This window comes from Pogoniulus pusillus, chromosome 16 (genome assembly GCF_015220805.1).
Source record: "Pogoniulus pusillus isolate bPogPus1 chromosome 16, bPogPus1.pri, whole genome shotgun sequence".
Classification (NCBI taxonomy): Eukaryota; Metazoa; Chordata; class Aves; order Piciformes; family Lybiidae; genus Pogoniulus; species Pogoniulus pusillus.
In genome coordinates this window covers 717,838-744,976 of record NC_087279.1, presented here as the reverse complement: position 1 = coordinate 744,976, position 27,139 = coordinate 717,838, and the positions used below count along the sequence as shown (strand labels likewise).

Sequence of the window (27,139 nt, the reverse complement as noted above, 5' to 3'; positions counted from 1 at the left end):
TGCACCAGGACAGGTGAGGGGGCACCTGCTGGGAATCATCTCCATGGAAAAGCACCTGGGAGTGCTGGTGGACAAGTTCAGCATGAGCCAGCAACATTCCCCCATGGCTGAGAAGGTCGATGGGCTCCTGGAGGGCACGAGAAGCATGGGCAGCAGAGCTTCTCCATCCCCTCTACTCTGCCCTGGTGAGACCACCAGTGGAGGACCGGGTCCAGTTCTGGACTTCTAAGTTCAGCAGAGATTGCTGCTCCCCAGTTCGACTGCTGGAGAGAGTCCAAGGGAGGCTGGGAAGGTGCTGAGGGGCCTGGAGCAGCTCTGGGAGCAGCACAGGCTGAGAGCCCTGGGGCTGAGAGCCTGCAGAAGAGCAGCCCCAGAGGGCAGCTGAGCAATGCTCAGCAAGAGGGAAAGGAGCTGTGGGGGGCAAGAGGCTGGGGAAAGACTCTTGGCTGTGTTCCCTGCTCCCAGCAGCTCTGTTCTGACCCCTGAACACGCAGAACCTCTGGGATCTTGCTCTGTTCTCTCAACAAAGGTTTCTCCGGGATCTAAGCGTGATGAGGAAGGGAGAACAGTGGGGGACAGCAGAAAGGGGGGAACTGGGGCAGCGAGCTGGGAGCAGGAGCACGTGGGGGCCTCTTGGCCTCACCTGAACAAAAGGAGCTTTGTGCTGGAGCTCCCGGGCAGGGCAGGAATGTCTGCTGGAAGCTGGAATGTCTGCAGGAAGCTGGGAAGGAGAGCTCCTCGTTCGGGTTCCAGAGGCACCCGAGAGGCAGGAGAGGGGCACCGGGTGCTGAACGCCCGTGGGGGCGACAAGAGGGACAGGGGCTTGGGCAGCTGCTCCTGCTAGAGGCTTCCCACGTCTGTCCCCGGGGCCAGCTGCCCCAGCACGCTCCCGTCGGAGCTGCTCCCATGGGCTTGGCGTCAGAGCACAGCAGGACAGAGGGACAGAGGGATAGGAGGGCAGCGGGAAGGACAGAGGGACAACAGGACAGGACAGTGGGACAGGACAGTGGGACATTGGGGTAAGACAGTGGGACAGAGGGATAGAACAGCAGGACGGTGGGACAGTAGGATAGCAAGAGAACGGGACAGTGGGGCAGCGGGACAGCGGGACAGCAGGACGGTGGGACGGGTGGTGGGACGGCAGCAGGATGGCGGCACCTCGGGACAGCGCCCAGCTCTTCCTGGAGCTGCAACTTGCGCTGAGAGCTTCCAGCTCGCTCCGCGCCGGCTGGTCCCGCGCATCCCCAGGCGGCAGAAGCCGACCCCTGCCCCCCGCCCTCCTGCCAGCCCCGCTCGGCTGCGCCCCTCGGCCCTTCCCCTCCCGCTTTGACCCCCGGCACGCTCCCAGCCGCACCGAGGGGCCGAGCCCGCCCTGCCCGGCGCGCCCCGCCCCGCCGCACGCCATTGGTCAGAAGGGGCCGCTGCAGGCAGCGGATTGGCTGAGAGTGGCTGGGGGTGCGGCGGCGGTCGCCAATGAAAGGCGGCGGGCGAGGCGGCGGGGCCCGAGCCGAGGCGGGAGAGGTGCGGAGCGGAGCGGGATGGAGCCGAGCGGGATGGAGCCGAGCCCCGGGCTGCAGGAGGTAGGTCCGGCTGGGGCCGAGGGGCGGAACGGCAGACGGACAGCCCGGGCAGGGCTAGCGGCGGCTCGGTGAGCGGCTGCGTGCAGGGGCTGTGTGCGGAGCGGGCGCGGCTGCGCACCTAGGAGCTGCCAGCACCGGACGGCGGCTCTCGGGGGGCTTCCCCCAATATCCCTGCAGCTGCCGCCCCGGCCTGCGCTGGCAGCGCTCGGAGCCGGGAGAGGAGCAGGTCTAGGGGCTTGCTGGAGAAAAGGCGGCTCGGAGGGGACATTCTGCCTCTCTACAGCTCCTTGAGCGGAGGCTGGAGCCAGGTGGGGTCGGTTTGTTTTGCCATAAGAGGAGAGGAAATAACCTCAGGTTGCCCCATGAGAGGTTTGAGTCGGACACGGGGAACAATTTCTTCCCCTTGAGAGCCGTCCAGACTGCCCAGGGCAGCGGCGGAGTCCCCACCCCTGGTGGGGTTTCAAGCCGTGGAGATGCGGTGCTGGGGTGGTGGTGCCTTGGCAGTGCTGCGTTCGTGGTTGGGGCTGATGATCTTAAAGGTCTCTTCCAACCAAACCCATCTGCGCCAGCAAGCAGACGGGAGGGCTGAGCCCTGCGCTCTGAGTGAGCTGCGGTCACGGTGCCAGTTTGCTCCCATTTGTTTCCTGCTCGCTGCTTGCTCTGATTAAAGACTTCCTGGAGCAAAGCTCGGCCAGGAGCTGGTGCTGTGCAGCTTTGCAGTCAGCACCTGAGGCAGCAGACGCAGAGGAGGAGTACCACAGCCTGTAAATATTAACAGGATGATCTTTAAGGTCCCTTCCAACCAAAACCATTCCATGAGTGGACAAAAGGAGACATTTTTCCTGCACCTCTGCTGGGTAAATTCAGCTGGATGTTGTGGCCACTTGGACACACATCAGGTCCATCTGGCCCCGGTGTCCAGAACTGGGCTTGTCCTCATTTCTGTGCAACCTGCTTGTGCTGCAGAGCTCCTCTTTGTCCGAGCCAGCCAGCCTGAGGCTCTGCCCACCACTGCTCTCAGCTGCTGTCCTTGCTGGAGGCTGCTTTCCTCCTTGGAGACACCTCTGGAAGGTGTCCCACTGCTCATGCTCTGGCTGTGGAAGGTTTGCTCCCCCAGGAAATCCTGGGGCTTGGCCACAGTGTCTTCTGGTGAGCAAAAGAACCAGAATAGCCAAAGCCCCCCTGGCACGGGGCGACGCTGGCGGGCAGGGATTTGAGCTGCTCAGCGAGGGCCGCGTGGAATGGGCGGTGGGCAGCAGCTGCGCCGCGACCTTCCCTGCGCTACCTTTGTCCCTGCGTGCTCAGGAGATGACCTCACCTCCCACTGTCACCACTGCTCAGTTTCCAGGCTGTGGTAATCCCATCTCCTGGGGCGCAACTGGCCTAAACTGAGCAGTGCTGTGCCCTGGGACTGGCGTCCATGGGACTGCCAGGGCACAAGGGCACCCTTGGACCTTCCCTTGCCGTGACCACCTGTGTGGAGCTTCCTGACTGTTAGGACAGGAAGAGTCATCCTGGGTCTGCCCTCAGGGTGCAGCTCCCTCTGTCCTGTTAGGTTTTAATGCTGCCACTGCTGGATCTGGGGGGCGGCTGAGGCTACCTGCAGCTCATCCTGGGCAGGTGTTGGTGTTTGGCAGGGGGCCTGCTGGCTGGATGGCCAAGCTGTGCCATGCCCTCCCTGCCCTGCCATCCCCTCTCCAGCATGGTGCTCTGGCCCACAGCACTTCATGTTCAGGTGGGAGTGAGATTCCTGCAGCTCTGCTGACCACCACAGGGGCCCTGCCTGCGCTTGGCAAGTGGAGTGACGCTGTCCCCACAGGCGTGTGGGGATGGTGAGGACCTGCCAGGAAGGTCTCCTCTGTGTCACCCCCAGAGACTGGGAGCAGTGTCCCGTGCCAGCAGCTCTCTATTGCTGATAACCCTCAGGCATGTCTCTAGGGGCCTGATTGGTGCAGCTTCTGTGGGAGGGCACCTTTGGATGCCAACTGGATGCCCTTGGGAAGCTCTTGCCAAGCACTGAGTCGAGTTTGATCCTGCGGCAGCACAAAGTGGCCCCGCTTCGGGGGCAGCTGCAGTTGTGGGGTGTCTGTGGTCAGGCATTCCTGCCTCATTTGGAGCTTTGCTGCCAGGGCTTGGGGTGGGGACGTGAGCAGGGTGAAGCCTCTGCCAGCACCCCCAGGCTTGGCAGGGGAAGGGTCCCTTGAGGAGGGAGTGGAGAAGCAGAGCTGGGTGTGGGCAGGAGGAGGGCTGAGCAAATCAGTGCTGTGGAGCAGAGGTGCACCTCAGCAAAGCAGCCTCTGCACTGGACCCAGCTGCAGGAGCTGCTGCAGCATCATCCACAGGAGATGGATTTGGGCTGCAACAGGGCAGAGTGAGACTGGAGAGGAGGAGGAAATTCTGGGCAGTGAGGGTGGGGAGGCACTGGCACAGGTTGCCCAGGGAGACTGTGGATGCCCCCTCCCTGGAGGTGTCCAAGGCCAGGCTGGATGAAGCCTTGAGCAAGCTGGGCTGGTGGGAGGTGACCTTGCCCATGGCAGGGGTTGGCACTGGATGAGCTTTCAGGTCCCTTCCAACCCTCTCTGATGGAGCAGTGGAAGCACCCCCTCAGAGGGCTTCCAAGGCACCCAAAAGGTTTGCTGGGGGCAGGTAGAAACCATCAGAGCCTTCCCACAATGTGTGGCTGGCTGCTTGGCTCCACTGGGTGGAAGGGTGAAGGAGCAGATGTAATCTTCAGTGTCCCTAGAAGGTGCCAGCAGAGCCTGCAGTGCAAGGGTCTGGCTGTGCTGTCCTGAGGGGTGCTGAGTGTGGGGTGAGGCAGGTGGGGAGCTCTGGGGCTGCTTAGCTCTGGCCAGCTGCCCATCTCCTGCCACCAGAACTGGAACTGGGCAGGGTGGCATGGAGAAAAGGGAAGGTCCCAGCTGGTCTGCACTCAGAAGTGGTCTGAAACGACCTCTCAATCCAAGGGCAAGGACAGTCTGAGAGTGCCCATGCCAGGCCAAGCAGGCACCGGGCAGCAGGCAGAGGCTGTTGCCTGCCTCTTGGGCTGGGCACTTTTCTGGGCACGCCTGGCGGCCTTTAATTTGCCTTGGCAGCACCTCCCAGCCGGTCTGAGCCAGTGGAAGAAGGCAGGTCTGGAAGTGATTAGGGCCCTGGCACTGTGCTGCTCAGGCACTGTTGGCTTCAATTACGGAGGCTGCCTGGCCCAGCATACCCTGGGGGCGGCTGGGGGGAGCTCTGCCTGGCAGCAGCCTGAAGCCTGGCTGCAGAGCTCAGGGCACAGCTAGAGCGGGCCAGGCTGGGACCACTTCAGCTGGATGCCTGCAGCAGGGTTGGTTGTGCTGCTGATTGGTAAGCCCAGCCTGGCTGGGAGTGCCCCCCCAGTCAAGGGGGAGTTGGCTATGGTCGTGCAAATTTTGGCTCTCAGCTTTCTCCTGCCTCAGCTGCTTTAGGTTTGTAGATATCCACAGCAGGACAGGGCTTGTAGTGGTAGGAGGGGGGAGGGCATGGGCTGAAGTGGGCAGAGGGCACTGTCTGACAGCTTGCACATGGCTGGCCCAAGGAGCTGACTGTGCCACCTCCTGTGCCCCTCTGAGGGCTGGTGTCTGCTGGAGGGACTGAACTGTGCTCCCAGAGCAGTGTCCTGGTGCCCGGGGGGAGGCTCTGCTGCTGCTGGCAGGGAAGCAGATGTTGGCCTTGCTGCAGGAGCCTGGCCAGCCCCAGCGAGTATTTATAGCCATGAACGCCCCGAGCAGCCCCGGGGTTAAAGAGCCCCCCGGCGGCTCGCAGCTCAGTCCAGCCCAGCAGGCACAAGTCACCAAGAGCCCCTGGCCCGCGGGGGGGCTGTGCCGTGTTTGGGCTGAGCTGCTTCTCCTGGGCTCTTCGCAAGGGCAGGCTTGTTCTGGCCATTCAGGAGCAGAGACCTCCAGAAGCTCCTGCGCCGCTTACAGGTGGGCCCACAGAAGGGGGGGTTCAGGGCAGCTCTCTGCAGGAGCAGGAGTCCCTCGTGCTGGTGGCCAGCCTGGCTCCTGCTGCTGCCATCTCACCTGCTCTGAGCCTTGGACCTCAGCACTTCAGCTGCTGAAAGCCTCTGAGCTGCTCCAGAGCCGTGGCTGCCATCTGCAGCGGGGAGGCTCGCTGGGTGTGCTCTGCCCTGCAGGTTGGTGCCAGATGCAGAGAGCATTAAAAGCAGCCGAGAGAGCCCCAGCACGGTGGGGTGCGAAGGGAGCACTTGATCATCCAGCCCAGCCCCTGCCAAAGCAGGACACCCCCAGCAGCTTGCCTTCTCAGCTGTCAGACACGAGAGGAAGAGCTGAGAAGATATTTAGGAGTCAGTCAGTGGTGGTGTAGAGCCTTTGGAAGCAGCTCCTGCAGCTCCATCAGGGGTGCTGAGGGACCCCTGTTCCTCATGCTAGCTCAGCACCTCTCCCTGTGCTGGAGCTGGACAGACCAAAGTTTGCTCTGCAGGTGGTTGGTGATGCTGAGCACCCTGGAACTCAACCCTGGGGGTCTTTAATTGCCCTGGGCTGGGTTCTTCCCACGCCTCGCAGCTCAGCGTGGCTTGGCCGTGAGGCCCCAGTGTGAAGCTGGTGCAAAAAGCTCTTCTGCCTCTGCAGTTTGCCCTTCCCTTATCAATTCCCACGTTGCTGCTGGGGAGAGGAATGCTGCCAGCTATGTGCTCTTGGAAGAGTGAGATGTTTGCAGCAGCTCTGCTTCTGTTGTGTCTCTGTCCTCCTGGAGCTGGCAGCTCCACTCAAATATTTTCTCTGCTGTCCCTGCCTTTTCCTGGCCCTTTCTTTCCTGTTGTTGTTAAAATAAAAGCGACTAAGTTCCTCCCTTGCAGAGCTGGCTGCCTGCGAGGGCTGCTCCCGTTCAGGTGCTCCACCTCCTGCAGACTGCACTGCCTTGGGAGGGACCCTCGGAGCTCGCCCTGGCCAAGCCCCTGCGGCAGCAGGGACACCCCAGCTAGGGCAGGCTGCCCAGGGACACATCCAGCCTGACCTTGAATGTCTGCAGGGATGGGGCCTCAAGCACAGCCCTGGGCAGCTTCCTCCTGCTGCCCAACCTACCTCTGACCTGCTCCAGGGGATCTGGAGAGCCAGTGCAGGATCCCCCAGGACAGGTCGCACAGGAGCACGTCCAGATGGTCTCCAAAGATGAGGACTCCTCTCTGTCCAGCCTGCTCCAGTGCTCTGCCACCCTCCAAGTCAAGAAGTTCCTCCTCACATTCGGGTGAAACTTCCTCTGTCCATTACCTGGCTGGGACCGCTGAGCCCCACCCGAGCTCTGCCCCAATTAGCTAAGGAGCACAGATGCATTGCTGCCCACCCCGGGCTCCTCACGGCCTCTGCTGAGCAGAGTGGTGCCACCCACATGGGCACGGTGTGGTGTGCCCTGGCCCTTTGTTCAAGGGGAGGTTCTCAAAGGTTGAGTTATTCCTCTCCAGGATCCCTGGCAGCTGAAGGAGCCCCAGCCACAGGCTGAGGTGGTCCTCTTGCTTGACTTGGGTTCTGGGCATCAGCTGCTGGGGCTGTGGCAGAGGAGGGTTTGTGCTGAGCTTGCTGTGGGGGCTGCAGAGTGCTCTGCTGCCAGGAGAGCTGAAACGAGGAGCTGGGCTTGAAGAGCTGCTTGTGGGCTGCTAGGAAGTGCTCTGGAGCCAGCTTTTCCTCTTCCCTCCCTGGGAAGGAGGAGCAAACATGCTGAGAGCCAAATAAGGCCTGGAGCAAGCAGAGCTGCTGGGATCCAGAACCCTCTGCAGAAGGACCCTGCCTGGCCAGGTCCTGCTGGAGATGGTGCCAGGGGCCCTGGCAGAGGCTGGAGAGCAGCAGGGGGCTCAGAGCAGTTCTGGGAGGGCCAAGACTCGTGGGGTTGCCCCCAGGGGTGCTGGGAGGGGGGCAGCCCTCCCTCCTGTGCCCATCCTCCTGCAGCAGGCTCTGCTCTTGGAGGGGTCTCCAGCAGGCACTGGTTGAGGCCACATTGGCCAAACTGTCCCCTCACACTCAACTCTGGGGGCAGTGGACCCTTTGGAGGGTTGCTGACCAAGGTGTGCTGGGCTGGTCAGAGGGTCAGGGCAGGGCAAAAAGCTCAGTCTCAGCTGAGCTGTGGATCACAGAACTGTTCGGGTGGGAAAACCCCTCTGAGATCATCCAGCAACCCAACCCCAGCACGACCACCAAACCACATCCCCAGGTGCCATGGCCACACCTTGAGCACCTCCAGGGATGGGGACTTCTCCTCCTGGGTCACCCATTCCAGTGCCTGCAGCAGGTTGGTGGACTTGGACTTGCTCATAACTTTGGCCCAGGGGTCTTGGAGGAGGTCTGCTAAGCTGGCCCCGGGGCTCAGTGCTCCTGCCCACAGCGCTCCCTCGGCTCCCCACCCTCCTCCCTCCTCGTCAGAGCCTCTCTCGTTCTCCACGCGTTGAGGGACCTTAGCAACGTCCTGGCTGGTTGCTTGGCCAGGCAAGCAGTGACCCTTGTGCTGGCTGGCAGGGTGCTGAGGCTGGGAGCTGTGTGGGTTGGGTGGCCTCAGCTTCCTCTCCTTTCACCACCTCAGCATTTCCAACCGCGTCCTCGCCTTGAGCAGCAGGAATGCGCCGGGAGAGGAGAGCCAGGAGGAGCCTTCCCCCAGGCGTGGTCGGCAGGGCCTGCTCTGCTTCCCAGCGCTCTGGCACAGCCCTTCTTGTCCCCTGAAAGCCCTGAGACCTCGCCCTGGGCTTGAGCCTCTCCTCGCGTAGCGCTGTGCCCGGGGGCGCGGGCAGAGGGGCTCTGAGGCGGGAGGGGAGGGCTCGGGCTGGGCGCTCTGCAGGTGCCTGGGGCTCTGGGGTTAGTTTCTTTACAGAACTCTCCTTCCCTGCAGGTCTGAGGAGCTGAGAGGAGAAGCTCCATACCTGGGCAGGCAGCCCTGCTGCGCAGGCAGCCCAAGCCGCAGGCAGAGCTCCTCTTGTGGCTGGCCCAGAGATGGGGATGGGTGGAAAACGTGTAGGGGTGGTGATAGGAGGAGAGGGAATGGATTGAAGCTTGAGGAGCATGGATGGAGACTGAGAAGAGGGTGGGGAGACACTGGCACAGGTTGCCCAGGGAGGCTGTGGATGTCCTCTCCCTGTTTGAGGCCAGGCTGGATGAGGCCTTGAGCAAGCTGGGCTGGTGGGAGGTGTCCCTGCCCATGGCAGGGGCTGGCACTGGAGGAGCTCTGAGATCCCTTCCAACCCATTCTAGAGAACTCATTTGGTTAGAAGAGACCTTTCAGATCACAAAGCCCAGCCCTTAACCCAGCTCTGCCAGGACACTTCCAGACCATGTCCCTCAGCACCACACCTCCACAGCTGTTCATGCCCTCCAGGGATGGAAACTGCACCACTGCCCCGGGCAGCCCTTCCAGCCTGCCTACAGCTGCACCTGCCAGGGTGCCCCTTGGGCTGGGCAGGTCTGCATGAACAGTGGGCAGATGGGTTTGGGAGTGCCGAGGCATCAGAGCAGCAGGTCTGGAGAGCAGCGCTGGGGAGGAGCAGCGGAGGGGGCTGGGGGTGTGCAAAGCAGAGGAGGCTGAGGGCAGAGCTCTTTGCTCTCTGCAGCTCCTGAGAGGAGGCTGCACCCAGGTGGGGTTGGGCTCTGCTGCCTTGTCTCAAAGTGACAGGAGAGGACATGTCCTGGGACCAGGCCAGGGGAGGGTTAGGTTGGAGATTTGGAACAAGTTCTCTGTTGCAGGAGTGGTCAGAGCCTGGCACAGGAACATCTCCACACGTGGCCATGGTGTCTGGGGATGTGGTTTAATGGCCATGCTGGTGACCTCAGAGGGCTTTGCCAGCTGAAGCAGTTCCATGACCCTGTGGATCCCAGGTCTGAAGGATGAGACCTTCCCAGCTGTGGTGTCCTGTTCTTTTCCAGACGTCACCGAGCCAGGCACCGGGAAGGGCTGTGCCATGCCTGCGCTGCCAAGGGACCTGCCCAGGCTTCCAGCCACACTCCTGGAGGTAATCCCCTGGCCTGGGGGGGCTGCCGTGACACTGTCCCCTGCTCCTGATGCTACTCAGCCTGCTGGGCGCTTGGGAGGTGCTGGGAGGATGTGCTGTGTGTCTGGGGCAATGGAAAAGGGTCCCAGGTACCCACTGTCCATGCCGTCCCTGCCCAGAGGGCACCCATAGTCCATGCCCGCCCCAGCCCCATGTCCGCCCCTGCCCCACTCAGCTGCCCTGTGCCGGCCCCTGCCCGGCGCCGCTGCCCCGTGCCCGCCGCTGCCCCACTCAGCCGCCCCGTGCCCGCCGCTGCCCCACTCAGCTGCCCCGTGCCCGCCCCTGCTCCGTGCCCGCCGCTGCCCCGCTCAGCTGCCCCGTGCCCACTCAGCTGCCCCGCTCAGCTGCCCCGTGCTCGCCGCTGCCCCGCTCAGCCGCCCCGTGCCCGCCGCTGCCCCGCTCAGCTGCCCCGTGCCCGCCGCTGCCCCGTGCCCGCCCCTGCCCCGTGCCCGCTCAGCTGCCCGTGCCCGCCCCTGCCCCGTGCCCGCCGCTGCCCCGCTCAGCTGCCCCGTGCCCACTCAGCTGCCCCGCTCAGCTGCCCCGTGCCCGCCGCTGCCCCGCTCAGCCGCCCCGTGCCCGCCGCTGCCCCGTGCCCGCCCCTGCCCCGTGCCCGCTCAGCTGCCCGTGCCCGCCCCTGCCCCGTGCCCGCCGCTGCCCCGCTCAGCCGCCCCGCGCCCGCCCAGCTGCCCGTGCCCGCCCCGGGCGGGGGTGGCGGCGTGCGGGCTGAGGGCCGTGCGCGGCGCAGGAAGGTGTGCCGCAGGTGCGGGTGCAGCCGGGAGGAGCACAGCCTGTGCCCGGAGCTGCAGGAGGACCAGAAGCTGGGCCGGCTGCTGAGCGGCTCCCGCTACGCCTGGCTCACCACGCGGCCCCGCGGCGCCGCCGGCCTGCGCCTCTACAAGCGCAACCGCATGATCGTCACCAACCCCATCGTGTCCCGCAAGGACCCCTCCTTCAGCACCCTCACCTACGAGTGGGCACCGCCCGGCCTCACCCAGAAGCTGGTAAGAGCCCAGGGGGTGCCGGGAGCTGGCCGTGGAGAGCGTCCGGACAGGCTGCGGGGCCAGGCTGGGAGCGCTGCGGGGGTGCAGCCTGCAGGAGAGAAGGCTCCAGGAGACCTTCTGCTGGCCTTGCAGTGCTTCAAGCGGGCGAGGCAGAGAGCTGGGCACGGGCAGCAGCAGCCCAGGGACAGACAGACAGCTGGGTACGGGCAGCAGCAGTCCCAGGGACAGACAGACAGCTGGGCACGAGCAGCAGCAGTCCCAGGGACAGACAGACAGCTGGGCACGGGCAGCAGCAGTCCCAGGGACAGACAGACAGCTGGGCACGGGCAGCAGCAGCCCAGGGACAGACAGACAGCTGGGTACGGGCAGCAGCAGCCCAGGGACAGACAGACAGCTAGGCACGAGCAGCAGCAGTCCCAGGGACAGACAGACAGCTGGGCACGGGCAGCAGCAGTCCCAGGGACAGACAGACAGCTGGGCACGGGCAGCAGCAGTCCCAGGGACAGACAGACAGCTGGGCACGGGCAGCAGCAGCAGTCCCAGGGACAGACAGACAGCTGGGTACGGGCAGCAGCAGTCCCAGGGACAGACAGACAGCTGGGTACGGGCAGCAGCAGTCCCAGGGACAGACAGACAGCTAGGCACGGGCAGCTGTTCCCAGCTTGACCTCCAGAGCAGTGCAAGTGAAAGGCCCAGAAGTGGCAGGAGGTGGTGGCTCAGCTGAGCTGATGCAGAGCTGTGGAGGTGGTGCCCCAGGGCTGTGGTTGCTCGGGATGGGGGAGAGCTTCGAACAGCCTTTATGTGTCTCTGGGCACTTCCACAGGGAAGTGATGGCCCAAAACTGGGCCAGGGCAGGGTGAGGTTGGAGATGAGGAACAATTTCTGTGCAGAAGTGGTCAGGGATTGGCACAGGCTGCCCAGGGAGGTGGTGGAGTCAGTCACCACCTCTAGAGGTGTTCCAGAGAGGTGTGGCCATGGCACCTGGGGACACGGTCTGGTGGCCATGGTGGGGCTGGTTTCAAGGTTGGGACTCCCTCTTGGAGGTCTTTTCCAACCCAAACAACTCCCTGAAGCTCTGCTCCAGCTGCTCATAGACCTGTGGCTGATGCAGATCTCCAGGCAGGAACCTTAAGCTGAGCTGAGAGCAGCTGAGGTGGAGGCTGCCCCAGCTGGGCTGAGTTGTTGAGTGCTGTGCCAGGCTCTGTCCAACCAGCAGCAGCAGCCAGTGAATGCCTTCGGCTCCCTCACAGAGCCTCTCAAGTGCTGCCCAAGCCAGAGCCCATCCCAGTGCCGCTGGCTGCTGCCTGCAGGGGTGGCCTGGAGCAGCCTGGCTGCCCCTTGCCTCTTCACACTGCAGTGGGACACTCCTCTCTTCTGCTGGGCTGCAGCATTAACCTCACAGCCCACTGCCCCCTGAGCACTCACCCAGCCTGGGGCAGGGCCCGCAGGGGCAGGGCTGAGGCCAGCCGGGCAGGTGGGATGGTCCCATGGTGCTGGTTCTCCCTGTTGCAGGGCATCAGGGAAGAGAATCATGGAGGTGGTTGGTTGGAAATGCCCTCCAAGATGGTGGCAAGACAAGGGGGAATGGCCTTGAGCTGGGAGAGGGCAGATTGAGACTGGAGATGAGGAAGGAATTGTTTAGAGTGAGGGTGGGGAGACACTGGCGTAGGTTGCCCAAGGAGGTTGTGGTTGCCCCCTCCCTGGAGGTGTTGAAGTCAAATTATGGAGCTTCACTGCTGCTCTGACAGCTTCATTCCAGAGCTGGGTTGGGAAAGACCTTTAAGGGTCATCAAGCCAGGCTGGGCAGAGCCTTGAGCACTGCAGGGGGATGGCCTTTGAGGTCCCTCCACCCCATCTCTGAGTGCAGCAGCACAGGAGGGGCTCTGCCTTTCCCTGCTGTCTCAGCTGGCTGTGGCTGCTCTCCCCCAGGCCACACAGTACATGGAGCTGATCCCCAAGGAGATGCAGCCGGTGGCAGGCACGGCTGGCGCCTGGCAGCGGCGGCAGCAGCTGGTGAGGCAGCTCCCACTGCACGACCAGGACCCGGCCCAGTGCCGTGGCCTCGCCGAGGGAGAGCTGCAGCTGATGGAGGACTTCATCAGGAGCTACAAGGCTGAGGCCCTGGGCGTCGGGGAAGTGGCACTGCCAGGCCAGGCCGGTGGTGCCAAGGAGGAAGGGAAGCCTCAAGACAAGAGCGACTCTGCCACCAAGCCCCCCGAGTCCACCAACGGGGCCCTGGAGTCTGCAGCAGGACACTATGTGAGTGCTGTGCTTGGGGGACTGTGGCACCCAGGACGAGCCCTGTGAGGAACTGCCCCAGGGAGAGGAGCAAAGCTCCTTGCTTTGGGAGCAGCTCTTGTTGGTAGGACGCTGGAACTGGAAGGTTCCTCCTGTTTGTACTTGCTGAGATCTTGGAGGATACTCAGGGCTGGGGTGGAAGGAGCTGGCAGCTTCTCTGGTGCCCTGAGGCAGCTGCAGGCTTGGCTCTCTGGTGCCCTGACTTGCCCAACTCTGGTACCGTGGGGAGGGATCAAGAATGCAGAGGAAGAATCCAGCCTCGGCTGGTGGCTGCAGAACTCCCTGGTGCCCATCTGCCCTCTCCCAGTAAAGCTCTGCCTGCAGCACAGCAGCTCCAGGGACAGGGTTTGTGCCCACACAGAGCAGAAACAGCTTCTGAACTGCAGGAGCAGGTCTGGAGCCCTCTGCGGTGGCAGGAGCAGTGTCAGCAGACATCTCCCCTTTCAGGCTGGCAGCAAAGCCGAGCCAGGAAGCCTCCTGGTGGAGCAGGAGGTGCCCATCAGCATGGTGGAACCACTCCAGGGACCACAGGGACCTTACAGGAAATCCAGATGAGAGGAGGAGGGGGAATGGCAAAATGCCTCCAGGAGACCTGGTGGCCTTGCAGTGCTTCAAGGGGACAGGCAGAAAGCTGAGGACAGAGCTGTGAGCAGGGCTTGTGGTGACAGGACAGGGGGGGATGGTCTGGACTTAAAGAGGGAGATTGAGAGTGGAGAGAAGGGAGAAATGTTTGGCAGTGAGGGTGGGCAGAGCCTGTGCCAGGCTGCCCAGAGAGGTGGTGGGAGCTGCCCCTTGGCTGGCAGCACTGCAGGTCAGGGTGCTTGGGACTGTGAGCAGCTGCTCTGGCTGGGGCTGTCCCTGCTGAGGGCAGGGTTTGGAGTGGCTGATCTTTGGGGGTCCCTTCCCACTCAAACCCATCTGGGGTTCACTTGGTGTAAGAGCTCCATAGCCTTGTGCTGTGCAAACAGAGCTGGCTGCAGGAAGCCTCCCTGGAGCTGCCTTCTGCGTGTCCATCCCCGCTGAAAGGCCCTGGGGGCAGAGCTGGCCTCTGAGCACAGCCCTGTGCTGCGGGGGGCACCCTGCTGTGCCGTGAGCCCCTGGCACCCCACCCTAGCCACCGTGCCCTTCTCCAGGCTGCTGTGGAGCTGCTGCCCAGGGCTGTGCTGCAGGACACTGCAGCTGCTGCCGGAGAGCCTTGGAGCCTGCTCCAAGCACAGGCAGAAGCCCTGAGCCTGGCCTGGGCTATCCCTGCTTAGATGGGAGCCTGCCCAAGAGCTCATCAGCTGTCAGCTCCAGGCGGCAGAGCTCTGCAGCCTGTGCTGAGCTCGCCACGGGCACAGAGGCAGGCTGAGCCCAGCTGGGTTCTGTGCCCCTCTGCCATGGCCTTAGCCCTTCATTGATCTGCACATGAGCTGCATCTGATGGAGCCTGCTTGGCCTGCTGGCAGTGGAAGGTGCTGGGCTGAGGTCTGGCAGTGGCACGAGGCCAAGGCACGGATGTGAGCACCAAAAGGCAGGGAGAGAGGAGCCCAGCCCTGACCTCCTGGCACAGAATCGGTTTGGTTGGAGACCTTCAGGATCATCAGGTCCAACTGTGCAGGGATTGACAGCATGGCTTGGGTTGGAAGGGACCAGAAAGCTCCTCCAGTGCCAACCCCTGCCATGGGCAGGGACTCCTCCCACCAGCTCAGGCTGCTCAAGGCTGCTGGGGGTGGGGGGGGGCAAGAAGAAGGGGCCAGGTCCTGTCAGTGGTGTCCTGCGACACGGCAAGGAGCACCAGCTGGAGCCCAGGAAGTTCCACCTCAGCAGCAGGAGAAACTTCTTGGGTGTGAGGGTGCTGGAGCCATGGAGCAGGCTGCCCAGGGAGGCTGTGGAGCCTCCTTCTCTGCGGAGCTCCCAACCCCACCTGGATGTGTTTCTGGGCGCCCCTGCCCCGCGGTGGGGTTGGACTGGATGATCCCCGGGGGTGCCTCCCAGCCCCCCGTTCCTGCGGGGGCGCTGTGAGCCAGGCGGAGCGGCGGGGCCCGCCCAGGCTCTGAGCAGCACTGTTTGCCCCCCGCAGCGCTGCGAGGGCTGCCAGCAGGCGGTGCCCGGGGACTGCCCGGTGGTGTACGCGGAGCGCGCCGGCTACGAGCGCCTCTGGCACCCTGCCTGCTTCGTCTGCTGCCGCTGTGCCCAGCCCCTGGCCGACCTCATCTACTTCTGGAAGGGAGGAGCAGCCTGGTGTGGCCGACACTACTGCGAGAGCCTGCGCCCGCGCTGCGCCGGCTGCGACGAGGTGGGCACCGGACAGGGCACCCCTGCCAGGGCGCCAGAGAGATGGGGACGCACCTGAGCAGGGCCTGTGGTGATGGGACGGGGGATGGTCTGGAGTCAAAGAGGGAGACTCAGAGTGGGGAGAAGGGAGAAATGTTTGGCAGTGAGGGTGGGCAGAGCCTGTGCCAGGCTGCCCAGAGAGGTGGGAGCTGCCCCTCGGCTGGCAGCACTGCAGGTCAGGCTGCCTGGGGCTGTGAGCAGCTGCTCTGGCTGGGGGTGTCCCTGCTGGGGCAGGGGTTGGAGTGGCTGAGCTGTGTAGAATTATGGAATCATTTTGCCTGGAAGAGGCCTTTAAGGTCATACAGTCCACCCTCAGCCCAGCACTGCCAGGGCACCACCAACCCACGGCCCTCAGCACCACGTCTTTGACACCTCTCCAGAGATGGGGACTGCACCACTCCCCTGGGCAGCCTTCCAAAGTCCTTTCCAACCCAAACCATGCCCTGATTCTGTTCTGTGATTCTCATTCAGGGCTTCCTTGGGCCTGAATGGTCCTCATCACCCCCTGCCTTTCTCTGCCCTCACCATGCTCACCTACTTACACCTCCTGGCATGCCCTCTGGGCTCTGCCTGCTTTGGGTCTTGGGCACAAGGGCTGTGGCTGCTCTGTGGAGCTGGAGGTGCCTAAAGAAAACAGGGAGAAGCAGCACAGAACCATGGAATGGTTTGGGTTGGAAAAGCCCTCTAAGGTCATCCAGGCCAACCATCAGCCCAGCCCCACCATGGCCACTAAATCACAGCCACAGGTGCCACGGCCACAGGTGCCATCATTAAGCCAAGTCCTGGCCAGCTGCACCCTCTGTCTGCCTCAGCCATGGGCCAGCTCTAGTTGCTTTTGGGTTTATGGTGCCCAGCTGCAGCCCACAGCCCTTGCCCAGCTGCTCAGGAGCTGCCCTGTGCCTCTCACCAACCGGTTCCCGGGGCCTGGCAGCTGGGTGGGACGTGTGGGGCTGCTCCTCCCTGCTGCTGCCATGCTCCAGCGTGGCAGGGTGGTGTCAACAAGCAGTCTTCTGTCTGCCCTGCAGCTCATCTTCTCAGAGGACTACCTGCAGGTGGAGGGCACGGCCTGGCACAAGAAGCACTTTGCCTGCCTGGAGTGTGAGACGCTGCTGAGCGGCCAACCCTTCGTGCTGGAGCAGGGCAGCCTCCTGTGCGCCAGCTGCAGCCGGGGCAGGCGCCCCTGAGCCCGCGGGGCTGGGCTCCGCCAGCGGCCGGAGGAGGCTGCAGCCGCGCAGAAGCTCTCTGCTGGCTTGCGAGCAGCAGGAGGCTGTGTCCCTGGGCAGGACACCAGGGCAGTGCCAGCTGCTGAGGGTGCTCGGTGCAGGCTCTCTCCAAGCTGCTGCTGACTCAGCCCCTGCCGCAGTCCCTGGGAAACTGCACATCTCAGAAGTGACTTCTGGCCTCCTACCCTGCAGTGTGCTCCCAGCAAGGCTTGCTGCTGTCTGCCCTGGGAGAGCCACACTGCAGGTCTACCTGAGCGGGCTGCTGCCAGCCCCCCGCAGCCACGGCTCTGAGGAGCCACAGGGGTAAAGCCACAGCCAAGTGCAGCTGCAGCTTGCTTCTCCTTGGGAAGGTGAGGCCCGGCTGGGAGGCAGGGTGGGTGGCCTGACCCTGGGGAGGTGGGAAGGGAGCAGCTGAACCCGTGTGAGAGCTTCAGGGGGTCCTGGTGCCCAGCCATGCCCCAGGGAGGTCCCCCCCGGAGCAGCTTTGTGTTCCCACCCTGCTGGGGGCCAGGAAGGATTTTGGGTCTGGGGCATGTTTTGGGCTGGGCTTGGCCAGAAGGTCATGGCAGCGTTCTCCAGCTCTGCTGAGGTGGCATCTGTGCTGGCAGGCTGCCTCGCCACTACAGCAGCAACCCCCTCCAGGTGCTGGGCAGCTGGCACCCTCCATCCCCTTGCAGGTGGCTTGACCCTGCCCTGCTCTTTGTCCTGCAGCTCTCCCATCCCTCAGGGAAGGGGTGAGACAATGGCACAGGTTGCCCGGGGAGGTGATGGATGCCCCCTCCCTGGAGGTGTTGGAGGCCTTGAGCAGCCTGGGCTGGTGGGAGGGGTCCCTGCCCCTGGCAAGGGCTTGGAACTGGAGGACCCCGAAGGAGCAAACCCAGAGGTGTGTCACAGGGATGGGCTGAGGGCAAAGAGAGGTCTGTGGCTTGGCAAGGACCTTCTGCCCTGCTGTGTCCACTCCAGTCTGCCACACAGAGCTCCTGGCTGAGGACAGCTCTCCCCTGGCTGGATGTGTCTGTGGCCTGCAGCTGCTGCAGGCTCCTTGGGCGCCAGGGGAGAGTCAGGGCGCAGCACTCCTGCTCCCCCAGGGGCTCCTTCCCTGCCCGCAGCACAGGGCTCTGAGGGGACAGTGTCACCAGCCCCCGGCCCAGCCACCTCCTGCAGCGCTCTGCGGTGTCCCTGCCCCTCCGCGGCGGTGTCCCAGCCCCTGGCACCGCTGAGCTGGGCTCAGCTCTGCACTGCTCTGTTGCACGCAGCAGCCTCTGCTGGGCAGAGGGGGAGGTGACCTCTTCTCCTCTGCCTCCTCCTCCTCCTCTTCCCCGTGCCTGACACCGCATGAGAACGTTCCTGAGGCTTCCAATAAACCATTTCTGGGCAGTCTTGCTTTGGCTCCCTTCTTGCTCTTGGACTGAGAGAGCTGCCCAAGGGAGGGGCAGGAGGATGGGAGCTGCTGAGGGCTCCTGAGGAGGAGGAGGGAGGGAAGGAAGGAAGGTCCAAGCTGTTGCTGCTTTCCACAGCCCAGAGCAGGCTATGGCAGAGCCAAAGCTGGACAAAGAGCAGGGGCCAAGGCTGTGCTGCTGGGCTGGGCTCTGCCCGCAGCAGCAGCGTCCGTCAGTGAGGGGCTGTGGGTGCTGGGCTGTCTGCCGGGAGGAAGCCACTCCTGGCCCCTGCTGGCACTTGCCTGAGGTTCAGGGGCTTGGTTAGCTCCTCGTGGAGGCTGAGAGAGAGAGAGAAGCCCTTGGCAGGTAAAGCCTTTTTTAATGGAGGAGAAATTAGGAGTGGCTCTGGCCACCAGCCACACACCAGCAGCCCAGGGGAAGCCTCTGGAGTCAGCTGAGGCTGTGCCAGCCATGGGGAGGCTCCTTCACTGACTTCCCACAACGGCAGACCCAGCTGGGTGCATGGTGGGGGTGGGAGGGAGAGGGACAATAACCTCTGGGCAGGCAGAGACCAGTCCTCAGCAGTGGTTCCTCAAGGCTGGACTCATCTGAACCTACAACTACTTGGAGCTGCCTCCTCTGTGCTCCCTTTCCCCCTCTCCAACCAGAGGGGCCCCTCGGAGCAGGGGGAGGCTGCTGCAAGGGCCCCTCGGAGCAGGGGGAGCACTGTGCTGCTGCAGGGCAGAGGCTGGCGAGGAGGAAGAAATGCCTGAGCGTGAGGGTGGAGAGACAGTGGCACAAGTTGCCCAGGGAGGCTGTGGATGCCCTCCCTGGAGGTGCTGAAGGCCTTGAGCAGCCTGGGCTAGTGCAGGTGTCCCTGCCCGTGGCGGGGGGTTGGAACTAGACGAGCTCTGAGGTCCCTTCCAACCCGGCCCTGGCTGCAGGAGCAGCACTGCAGCACCTGGAGAGGCCTTTCTGAGTCGGATTGCCTTGCCCAGGGCTGCCCTCCCCCGAGCCCTGCCTTGCCATGGACGATTCTGCTGCTGCTTTCCAGAGCCTGTGCTGGCACTGTCCCCCCGGGGCGTCCCCAGGTGCTGCCTGCCCCTGGCTCCACAGGACCCAGAGCAGCAGTGCATGGTGGTGAGGAGGCTGTGGGGTGAAAGGAGCCAAAGCCTCCTCCGTGGGAGTGCAGCTCCACAGCCCCAGGCAGGAGGGGTCCTCCGAGGCTGCAGCTGCACCCCCCCAGAGTGGGACCAGGGCTTTTTGTGCCCCGCTGTGAGCCTGGCAGGGGAGCTGCAGCAGAGGTGGGCTAAGGGAGGGGCAGCAGGGCTGGCTGCTGTTCACCCCGGGTGACCTGTCTGCCTCGGCCCTGGCACGCTGCCCCGCTGCTGCCAGCTGCCACGCTAGCTGGGACGGTGCCCGTGGTGCTGAGGGCTCCAGCACCTCACACCCTGCTGAGAAGCCTCCACCCAGCTGTGTTATTGCAGAGCCAGATGTCTGCTCGTGGGCTCAGCACAGCCTCTGGAGCCCCGGGGGGGCTGGGGGCATGGAAGCTGTCACAGACAGCACAGGGCTGCCAAGAGCCAAGCCAGACACAGCCCCAGAAAGGCCTCCATGAAAGGAGCCTATTGATGCTCTGCCAAGCCCTTCCCTCGAGCCTGCCCTGGATCAACTTCCTGAGGCTGGCAGGGCTTGGAGAGCAGCCCTGGGGGGAGCGGGGCAGGCAGCAGCCCCGAGGCTGCTGGGGAAAAGCCCTTTCTCAGCTCCGAGGAAAACTGCCTGCAGGGATTTGTCTTCTCTGCTAAACCCTCACAGGCTCTGGGGCCTCTGAGCCCCTCCTGGAGGCACCCAAGGCCAGGGTGAGCCAGTGGGAGCTGTCCCTGCCCATGGGGCTGGAACTGGATGAGCTTTGGGGGCCCTTCCAACCCAACCCATTCTGTGACTGAGTCTCCACATGAAGTCACCTTTAAGGAGGGTCACAGAGTGCCAGACTGGAGGGGACCCCAAGGCCCCTCTGCCCTTGGTAACCAACCACGGCCCCAGGTGTCAGTTCTGGAGCACCTCCAGCCATGGGCACTCCACCTCCTCCCTGGGCAGCCTCTGCCAGGCCCTGACCACTCCTGCAGGACAGAAGTTGTTACCCCCTGTGGCACTCCAGGGATGCTCCCCCCGAGGCCCACCCCAGGGCAGAGACTTTTGGTATTTCTGAGCACAAACACAGTGCAGAAGTCTCCAACCCCCCCCTGCAGGGCTGATTTTCCCCTCAAAAGGACTCGAGTTTAGACACGTCAAAGCTGGCTGTTTACAGCTGCAAGTGACCAGCCAGGAGCTGGCCTCTGCTGCAGCTGCTGCTGGGAGCCATCCTGAGACCAGCAAAGGTCCTTCAGCTCCCGTGGCCGTGCCACACACAGCCACATGCCAGCCTGCCACCCAGGCTCCTCTCCTCCAGCCTGCTGGGCTGCTCCCGCAGGAAGGTGCCTTGCTGAGGCTCTGCCCTGCTCAGCTTTGCCCTGCTTGCAGCAGCGACCCAGCCCAGCCCCTGAAGTGCCCCCCGGGGAGGGAGATGGGGCAGGCTTTCCTGTCCTGCCTCTTGGGCCCGCCCCGGAGAGCTTTTTGCCTTCCTCTGCCCTGAGGGAGAGGCATTTCCTCCTTGTCCCTGGAGCAGGCTGAGGTGAGCATTCCCAGCTGATGGCTTTGCCATCCGAGCTGCTCCGGGACAAAAGCAGAGGCAGCAGCGGGGAGGATTCCACCCCCAGGCAGCTCCCACAGGGCTCCCCACAGCTCCTGCTGCTGCTTCCTGAGCATGGCCTCAGCGCTGGAGTTCGGAGAGGTTTCCCTGCTGTTTGTGGTCTCAGAGCAGCTGCTGGAACAGGCTGCCCAGGAGGTGGTGTGGTGCCCCCGCGGTGGAGCTGTTCAAACAGGCAGGCGTGGCACTGGCCAGGGGCATGGCCGGGCTGGACGCCCCTGGGGCTCTTTTGCAGCCTCAGTCGCTCTGGTGCCACGATTCTGTGCCATGGGTTCTCTGCCTTGCTGTCTCCCGCGGGGGTTCCTGTTTGTGCTGTGGTGGCCGTGCCCTGGAGGCACCCAGAGGAACATTCCCCCACCAGCACCTCCACCAACTGCCACCTCCCCTCCTGCGAGCTGGCTCCAGGGGAGCCCTGCTGCCTTCCACAGAGCCACTGAGGCTGGGAGAGACCTTCAGCAGAATCCAGCTGCCAGCCCTCCCAGCCTGGCACCTCTCGAGCTGTTCCATGCCCTGCAAGCTGTATGGCAGGGACAAGTTGGAGTACCCTGAGGTGGAGGTGAAGGAGCACCCACGAGGGACAGGCATGGTGCAACCACAGCCGAGCTGGTGGTGGGGGTGCACATCCCAGACTCACCTGCTCCTCAGCCCTTTCCTTGGCAAAAGCAGCAGCAGCAGCCTGGAAAGCTCCTCCTGGGAGCGGAGAGATTCCAACTAGCACTGGAAAGCAGCAGCATTAAGGAGGTGGTCTGGTGGGGCTCATTAACAGGAGCTCTGCTGGCCCCGGGGTGATGGCAGCAGGAGAATGCCAACAGCCCCCTTGGGCTGCCTGCTCCCAGTGCATCCCACTTTGACCTCTCACCAGCTCTTGGCACAGGAGGTTTTGGTAGTGGAGTGTGAGCCCAGAGGCGATTTCTGTGGAACTGGCCTGTGGCATGGCAAGAAAGAGGTTCTGGAGCAGAGGAATGCAGCCAGGGCCCCAAAGGCATCCCAGGACACAGAGCCAGGTCTGCCAGCTCCACCCAGTGGGTTCCAACAGGACACTCCAGGAAAGGAAGCTGTGCCAGCTCACCCCAGAGAAAGAAGTCAAGTCTCCCACCTCATCCCAGACAGTGAACTTGGATCTCCCAGTGCATGCCAAGGGCAGAGAGCTGCCTGTCCTTCAGGGCATGCCAAGGGCAGAGAGATGCCTGTCCCAGGGCATGCCAAGGGCAGAGCGATGCCCATCCTTTAGGGCATGCCCAGGGCAGAGAGCTGCCTGTCCTTTAGGGCATCCCAAGGGCAGGGAGCTGCCTGTCCCAGGGCATGCCAGGAAGCAGATCCGAGGGAAATAAAGTTGGATCTCCCAGAGCGTCCCAGGAAATAAAGCTACTTGTCCCAGGTGATGCCAACGGAAATGCAGTTGGATCTCCCCATGCACAGGTGGTTGCCCCGAGCCATGCCCAGAGCACAAAGCCACGGTGCCCCCTGCAGCTCCTGGGCAACCTGTTCCACTTGCTGCCCACCCCAGCAAGCTCCCTTCAAGCACAGCCCTCCCGCACTGCTCGACCGCTTGCGGGCCCCCGGGGCGGGGTGGGACCCCAGCCCCTTGTGCTGCCGGGCAGGACTGCGCTGGGGCAGCGCTGTTTGAATTGGCTGCTCAGGGGCTGATGTCAGCAGCAGCACGGCAGGAAAGGGCCGAAGCAGGCAGGATTTTAGTGCAAATATGCCCTAAAATGGGAGTCTGAGTGAGGAGCAGCAAGCAGCCGACACAGCCCTGCCGCTGCCCCGCGCCGGCCCCACGCAGCCTCGGAGAAGCCCCTGCGGGAGCTGGCCAGAGCAGAGCCCAAGCTGCCCAGTGCCCAGCACAGGCAGGGCACGGGCAGGAGACACCCCAGAGCACCCTCGCCCCTGGACAGGTTAGAGCAGGCAGGAAGGTGAGAAACTGTGACAAGTTTCTGCACTGAGCTCTTGGTTCTTCCACTGGAAGCCACCACCTTCCTCCAGCAGGCAGAAGGAAAGGTCTGGTGGAGGTGATGGGAGGGAAAACTGCACTGGGCTGGAGGAGAGGTGGAAGGGCAGAACACAGCTCCTGAGCCCCCAGAGCCCACGCTGCTGCCCGCAGCTCCCCAGGCTGGAACTGGCACCAGTGGCCCTGGAGGTGTCAAAAGACCTGGATGGACAGAGGAGCTGGTGGGAGAGTGCCAGGCTGGAAGGGACCCCAAGGATCATCTGGTCCAACTAGATGGAGCAAGGCTCCATCCCTCCTGGTGTGGAGGAGATGCTTGAGCTGCGCCCAAACGCCTGCGAGCTGCTGGAGGCGTGGAAAGGACTGCAGAGAGGGGGTCTGGTGTGCAGGGAGAGCCCAGCCAAGCCCTCCAGGCATCCACCCCAGCCAAACCCAGCAGGCATCCAGCCACCTCCTCCCCACTGCCACCAAGAAGAGGAGGGGATGAGCTCACCGCACGGCCACTGGGACCAGTTTCTCCCGTGGCCCTTAGGCTGTTGTGTGTGAGGTGCCCAGCAGGACCCAGGGTCACCTCCTCCCAGCAGCACTGTTACCGTTGAAGGGTTCCCCAAAGCCTCTGGGCAAGTTCCAGGAGCAGTGCTGAGCCCGTGGGCAGAGCAGAGCTGGTGCGCCGGAGCCCCCCCACGCTTAGCTGCCGTTGCAGAACCACTCAGCTGCTAAAGCATCCTCCAGAGCCCAGGGGGTTCTGCCCCTCCAGCTGCGAAGCTCTCCCCTGCAGGCGCTGAGGCTGAGTGGCTGCGGGGGGAGCTGTCCCTGCCTGCTGCTCTCTGCTCCGTGGCTGAAGTCTCTACAGGCTGCCGCAAGCCATCTAAGGAGGGCTGGGAAGGTGCCCTTGTGCCCACGAGAACGGCAAGCTGAGGGCTGGGCAGCACAGGCTGCAGGAGAGCGCTGGGACTCAGCTGGGGCTGGGCTGCCTCCCCTCAGGCTTTGCAGGCCCGTGGAGCAGATTGGGAAGGAGCATCCACAACCTGCCCAGGCAGCCTGCTTGGTCTCTCATGCGGAGCTCACCCACGCAGAGCTGCGCAGGGGCTCAGGGTCCCACGCTGCACACACGAACTCTTCCTGCATCTAACCCCAGCAGCAAAGGGACAGGACTCAGCTGCCCCAGGCTGTGCTGTGGGCCCAGGTAGAGCCCCAGAGGGTCACCACGGGAAGTGTCCAAGCAGCGCTGGCACAACAAAGCCTTTTCCCTTCTTCCTCCTTATTCATCATTTCACTTCAAAAGGGAATCAAATGGAGCAGCTTTGGAGCTTGTCGGCAGCTGAATGGGACCTGTCAGGCAAACAAATGTTCTGCTGCTGCTGCAGAAAAGCACTTGGAGCAGAGAGGCTGCAGCAAGGGCTGTGCCCAGGCTCCCAGGAGACATCTCCAGGAGGAAGGGCTCCCGGGCTGCTGTCTCTGGAGTTCAGTATCTGCAGGGGACCCGCAGGCAGGCTCAGAACGGGCTGTGGGGATAGGCTGAGGGCAGCGGCTTGGAACTATAGCAGGGCAGAGTTAGGTTGGGCAGCAGAAGGAAGCTCTGCACAGGGAGGGTGGAGAGAGACTGGCACAGGCTGCCCAGGTGGGTGGTAGAGGCTCCATCCCTAGAGACAGCCAAAGTCAGGCTGCAGGCTGGCAGATAGAAGGTCAGTGCCATGCTCTTACCTCTGCCTTAAATGATCCACTCGTGGTCATCAAACTGTCCTGAGGCTGCAGAAGGTGTCTGAGACATCCCAGCTCCAGGTCACCTAGAGCCCAGAGAGGCACCAGTGAGCAAGGAAGGAGGCTGGCAGTGCCTGGAGAGAGCAGGCAGCTGGCACTGGCAGCCTGGCGGTGCTGCGCCCAGCCTCGTCTGGCGCTGCGCTGCATGGACCAACACTGACACCCTGCGGAGGTGACAGAGCCCTGCGGGGCCTCGGGGCCCTGCTGAGGCCAGGAGCTGTATCTGAAGGGCTCCACACCGCAGGCATCTCCATCTGTGCTACCCCGCAGGAGCCACTCTTGGTCACCAAATTCCTCTGGGCTTACAGAAGACGTCAGAGGGCATCCCAGTTCCAGGGCACCTCTCGCCCAGAGGGACGTCAGCGGGTGAGGAGCAAGGCTGGTGAGAAGCTGCAGCTGAAGAGCTGCCTTGCAGACATTTCCATCTGTCTGGACATGGAGAGAGAGCTGAAGGTCGGCACCTCCTGGCTGCCTTTGGAAGCTGCCACGGTGCCAGGCAGGCAGCCCCAGTGCACAGCACTGCCAGCTGCACGCTGTGCCACTCACAGCTGTGCACGTCCCTGAGGCCACCTCCCCTGCAGAACCTTCCACCAGCAGCTCTGCAAGGGCTGCTCTGCAGCCATCAAAGCAGCAGCCCTGGCCCCTCAGGACATGGCTTAGCAGCCATGGTGGGAGGCTGACAGCTGGACTTGATCTTAGAGGACTTTTCCAGCCAAGGCAGTGCCAGCAAAGCTCTCTTTAGGGAGGTGCTGCTGCCTGCAGCTGCCTGGGGCCACAGGTTTGCAAAAAGCCTCTTCTCTGCTGCTGCCTCTGGGACCAGAGCCTCTAAACCAGGTGCAGAGCAGGCTTGCTGTGGAGCTTTGGGAAGAGATCAAAGCCATCACTGCTCACCCTCCAGTGCCTGTGAGGAGAGCAGCACAAGGGAGAGCAGAGCTTCACCCAGGGGCCTGGGGGATCACGACAACACTGTGGCTGAGCTGCCACTGGGGCAAACCCAAGCTGTGAGAGCCCACAAAGCACAGCAGAGGAGAGGCTGGGGCTGGGATCATGAGCAGAGGAAGCTTCAGGGATCATCATCTGCAGGGAGGGGTGGGACATGGCTGCAGCTCTGTGGACAAGCTGCCATCTTGCAGGCCAGGGGCAAGGCAGGAGGGACTCACTCACAGGAGCCCACGCTTCTTTTGATGAGTTCTTGATGCCTGGAGACAGGCAGTAGCAGCTGCTCCCAGGGCTACAGCAAGTGTAGGGGAAGAGATCCCTCCAGGGCAGCATCTCCTGCACCTGAGAGCAGGGGGACAGAGCTGTGGGCAGCTCCTGCTCTGTGCCTGCGACCAAACATGCAAAGCCAGGGAGCCTCCTCAGCCCCTCACACCAGAAATCCCTTTATTGGTTTCCAGAGGAGCTGGCTTGGAGCTGAGCAGCTCTGCCCCACACCTCCCCACAGCAGCCCCAGCTGGCTGCCTCTGCTACACCACCTGGAGAGCCCAGGGCAGGCTGCAGAGCTGCTGAGGGGCCTGGAGCAGCTCTAGGAGGAGCAATGGATGAGAGCCTGCAGAAGAGCAGCCCCAGAGGGGAGCTGATCAGTGCTCAGCAGAAGATAAAGGCTGGGGGACAAGGGGGGGGCTTTGAAGCAGCCAACCAACGCACAGCTCCTGGGTGGGTGGGAAGCAGCCTTCAGCTCTGTGGGCAGGCCAGAGAGGGTCACCTCCAGCAGCCTGAGCATCTGGGTCTGTGTGGCAGTTGGCACCCAGGTCCTGCAAATCCAAACCCACAGCACTATGGTTTCAGAAGTCCTCCCTTTTCTCCTCCTGGGGGTTATCACATCAGCCCCAGAGGGAGGAAGGCTCTGGTCCTGCTGTGCAAGATGTACACCATCATCTGCTGTCCTCAGGAGGCCCAGCTCCACCCAGCCTGCTGCACCCACACTTGCTTGGGGGTGTTTCTCTCAGGAGGGCAGGCAGGTCCCCAGAGACATCTGCAAGTGAGTGTGCCTGGAAATTACAGGCCATGATCCTCAGCTTCTTCACTGCCCATCAGGCTGGGATGAAGCCAGTGGTGCCTCCAGTTCAGCACAGGCATCCCCACCTGGGAGTGTCAGGAGCTTGCTCACAGCCAGAGACACCCCCCCACCCAGTTTTGCTCACTCTCAGGGAATTTCTTCTGAGCAGACTCACAGAATGAGGTGGGTTGGAAGGGACCTCAAAGCTCCTCCAGCTGCAGCCTCCTGCCAGGGGCAGGGACACCTGCACTAGCCCAGGTTGCCCAAGGCCTCATCCAGCCTGGCCTTCAGCACCTCCAGGGAGGGGCAGCGTTACCCTTCCTCAGGCAGCCCCTCCTGGCTCACATCCAAGAGCTTCTGGATGGAAACTGTTAAGAGCTGGAATGACAAAACCTGCCCTCTGCTCAGGCACTGGTACAGGATGCCCAGGGAGGCGGTGGAGTGCCCATGGCTGGAGGGCTGCAAGCCAGGTGTGGCCATGGCACCTGGAGCCGTGGGGCAGAGGCCACTTGCTGGGTTGCTGGCAGGACTGGGTGTTCTCAGAGGGCTTTGCCAGCCCAGTTCTGGGCTTCTCATCCTCTGCTCCAAGACTCCTCCCCAGGGGTGGCACAAGTCCCTTCCCCCAGCTGCCCCCTGCTCAGGAGTCCCTCACCCCTCAGGACTGTTTACCTGGCTGCAGGTGCAGGGGGCTCAGAGGAGGACACAGCAGCACTTCCCTGGGTAGTCCTCGGCATAGACTTGCCTCTCATTGCCGTAGACATAGAAGGAGTGGAGCTTCCCTCTCCAGCCATAGTCCACCCTGGTGATGGGGATCAGCTCAAGGCTCTGCTTCTAAAGGGGGAGAGAGGGCCTGGACCACACAGCTGCCTCTGACTGCTGCAGGG

The 27,139-nt window shown here is 63.2% G+C and overlaps 1 protein-coding gene across 1 annotated transcript; it reads left to right on the top strand.

Moving 5' to 3' along the window:
* The first annotated feature begins 1,496 nt into the window (after positions 1-1,496).
* LMCD1 (LIM and cysteine rich domains 1) lies at positions 1,497-17,802 on the top strand. Its single transcript, XM_064156139.1, has 6 exons — positions 1,497-1,580; positions 9,464-9,549; positions 10,334-10,589; positions 12,519-12,848; positions 14,949-15,164; positions 16,228-17,802. The coding sequence occupies exons 1-6, from the start codon at positions 1,539-1,541 to the stop codon at positions 16,384-16,386; spliced, it is 1,089 nt and encodes a 362-aa protein (XP_064012209.1). The 5' UTR covers positions 1,497-1,538; the 3' UTR covers positions 16,387-17,802.
* Positions 17,803-27,139: the final 9,337 nt, after the last annotated feature.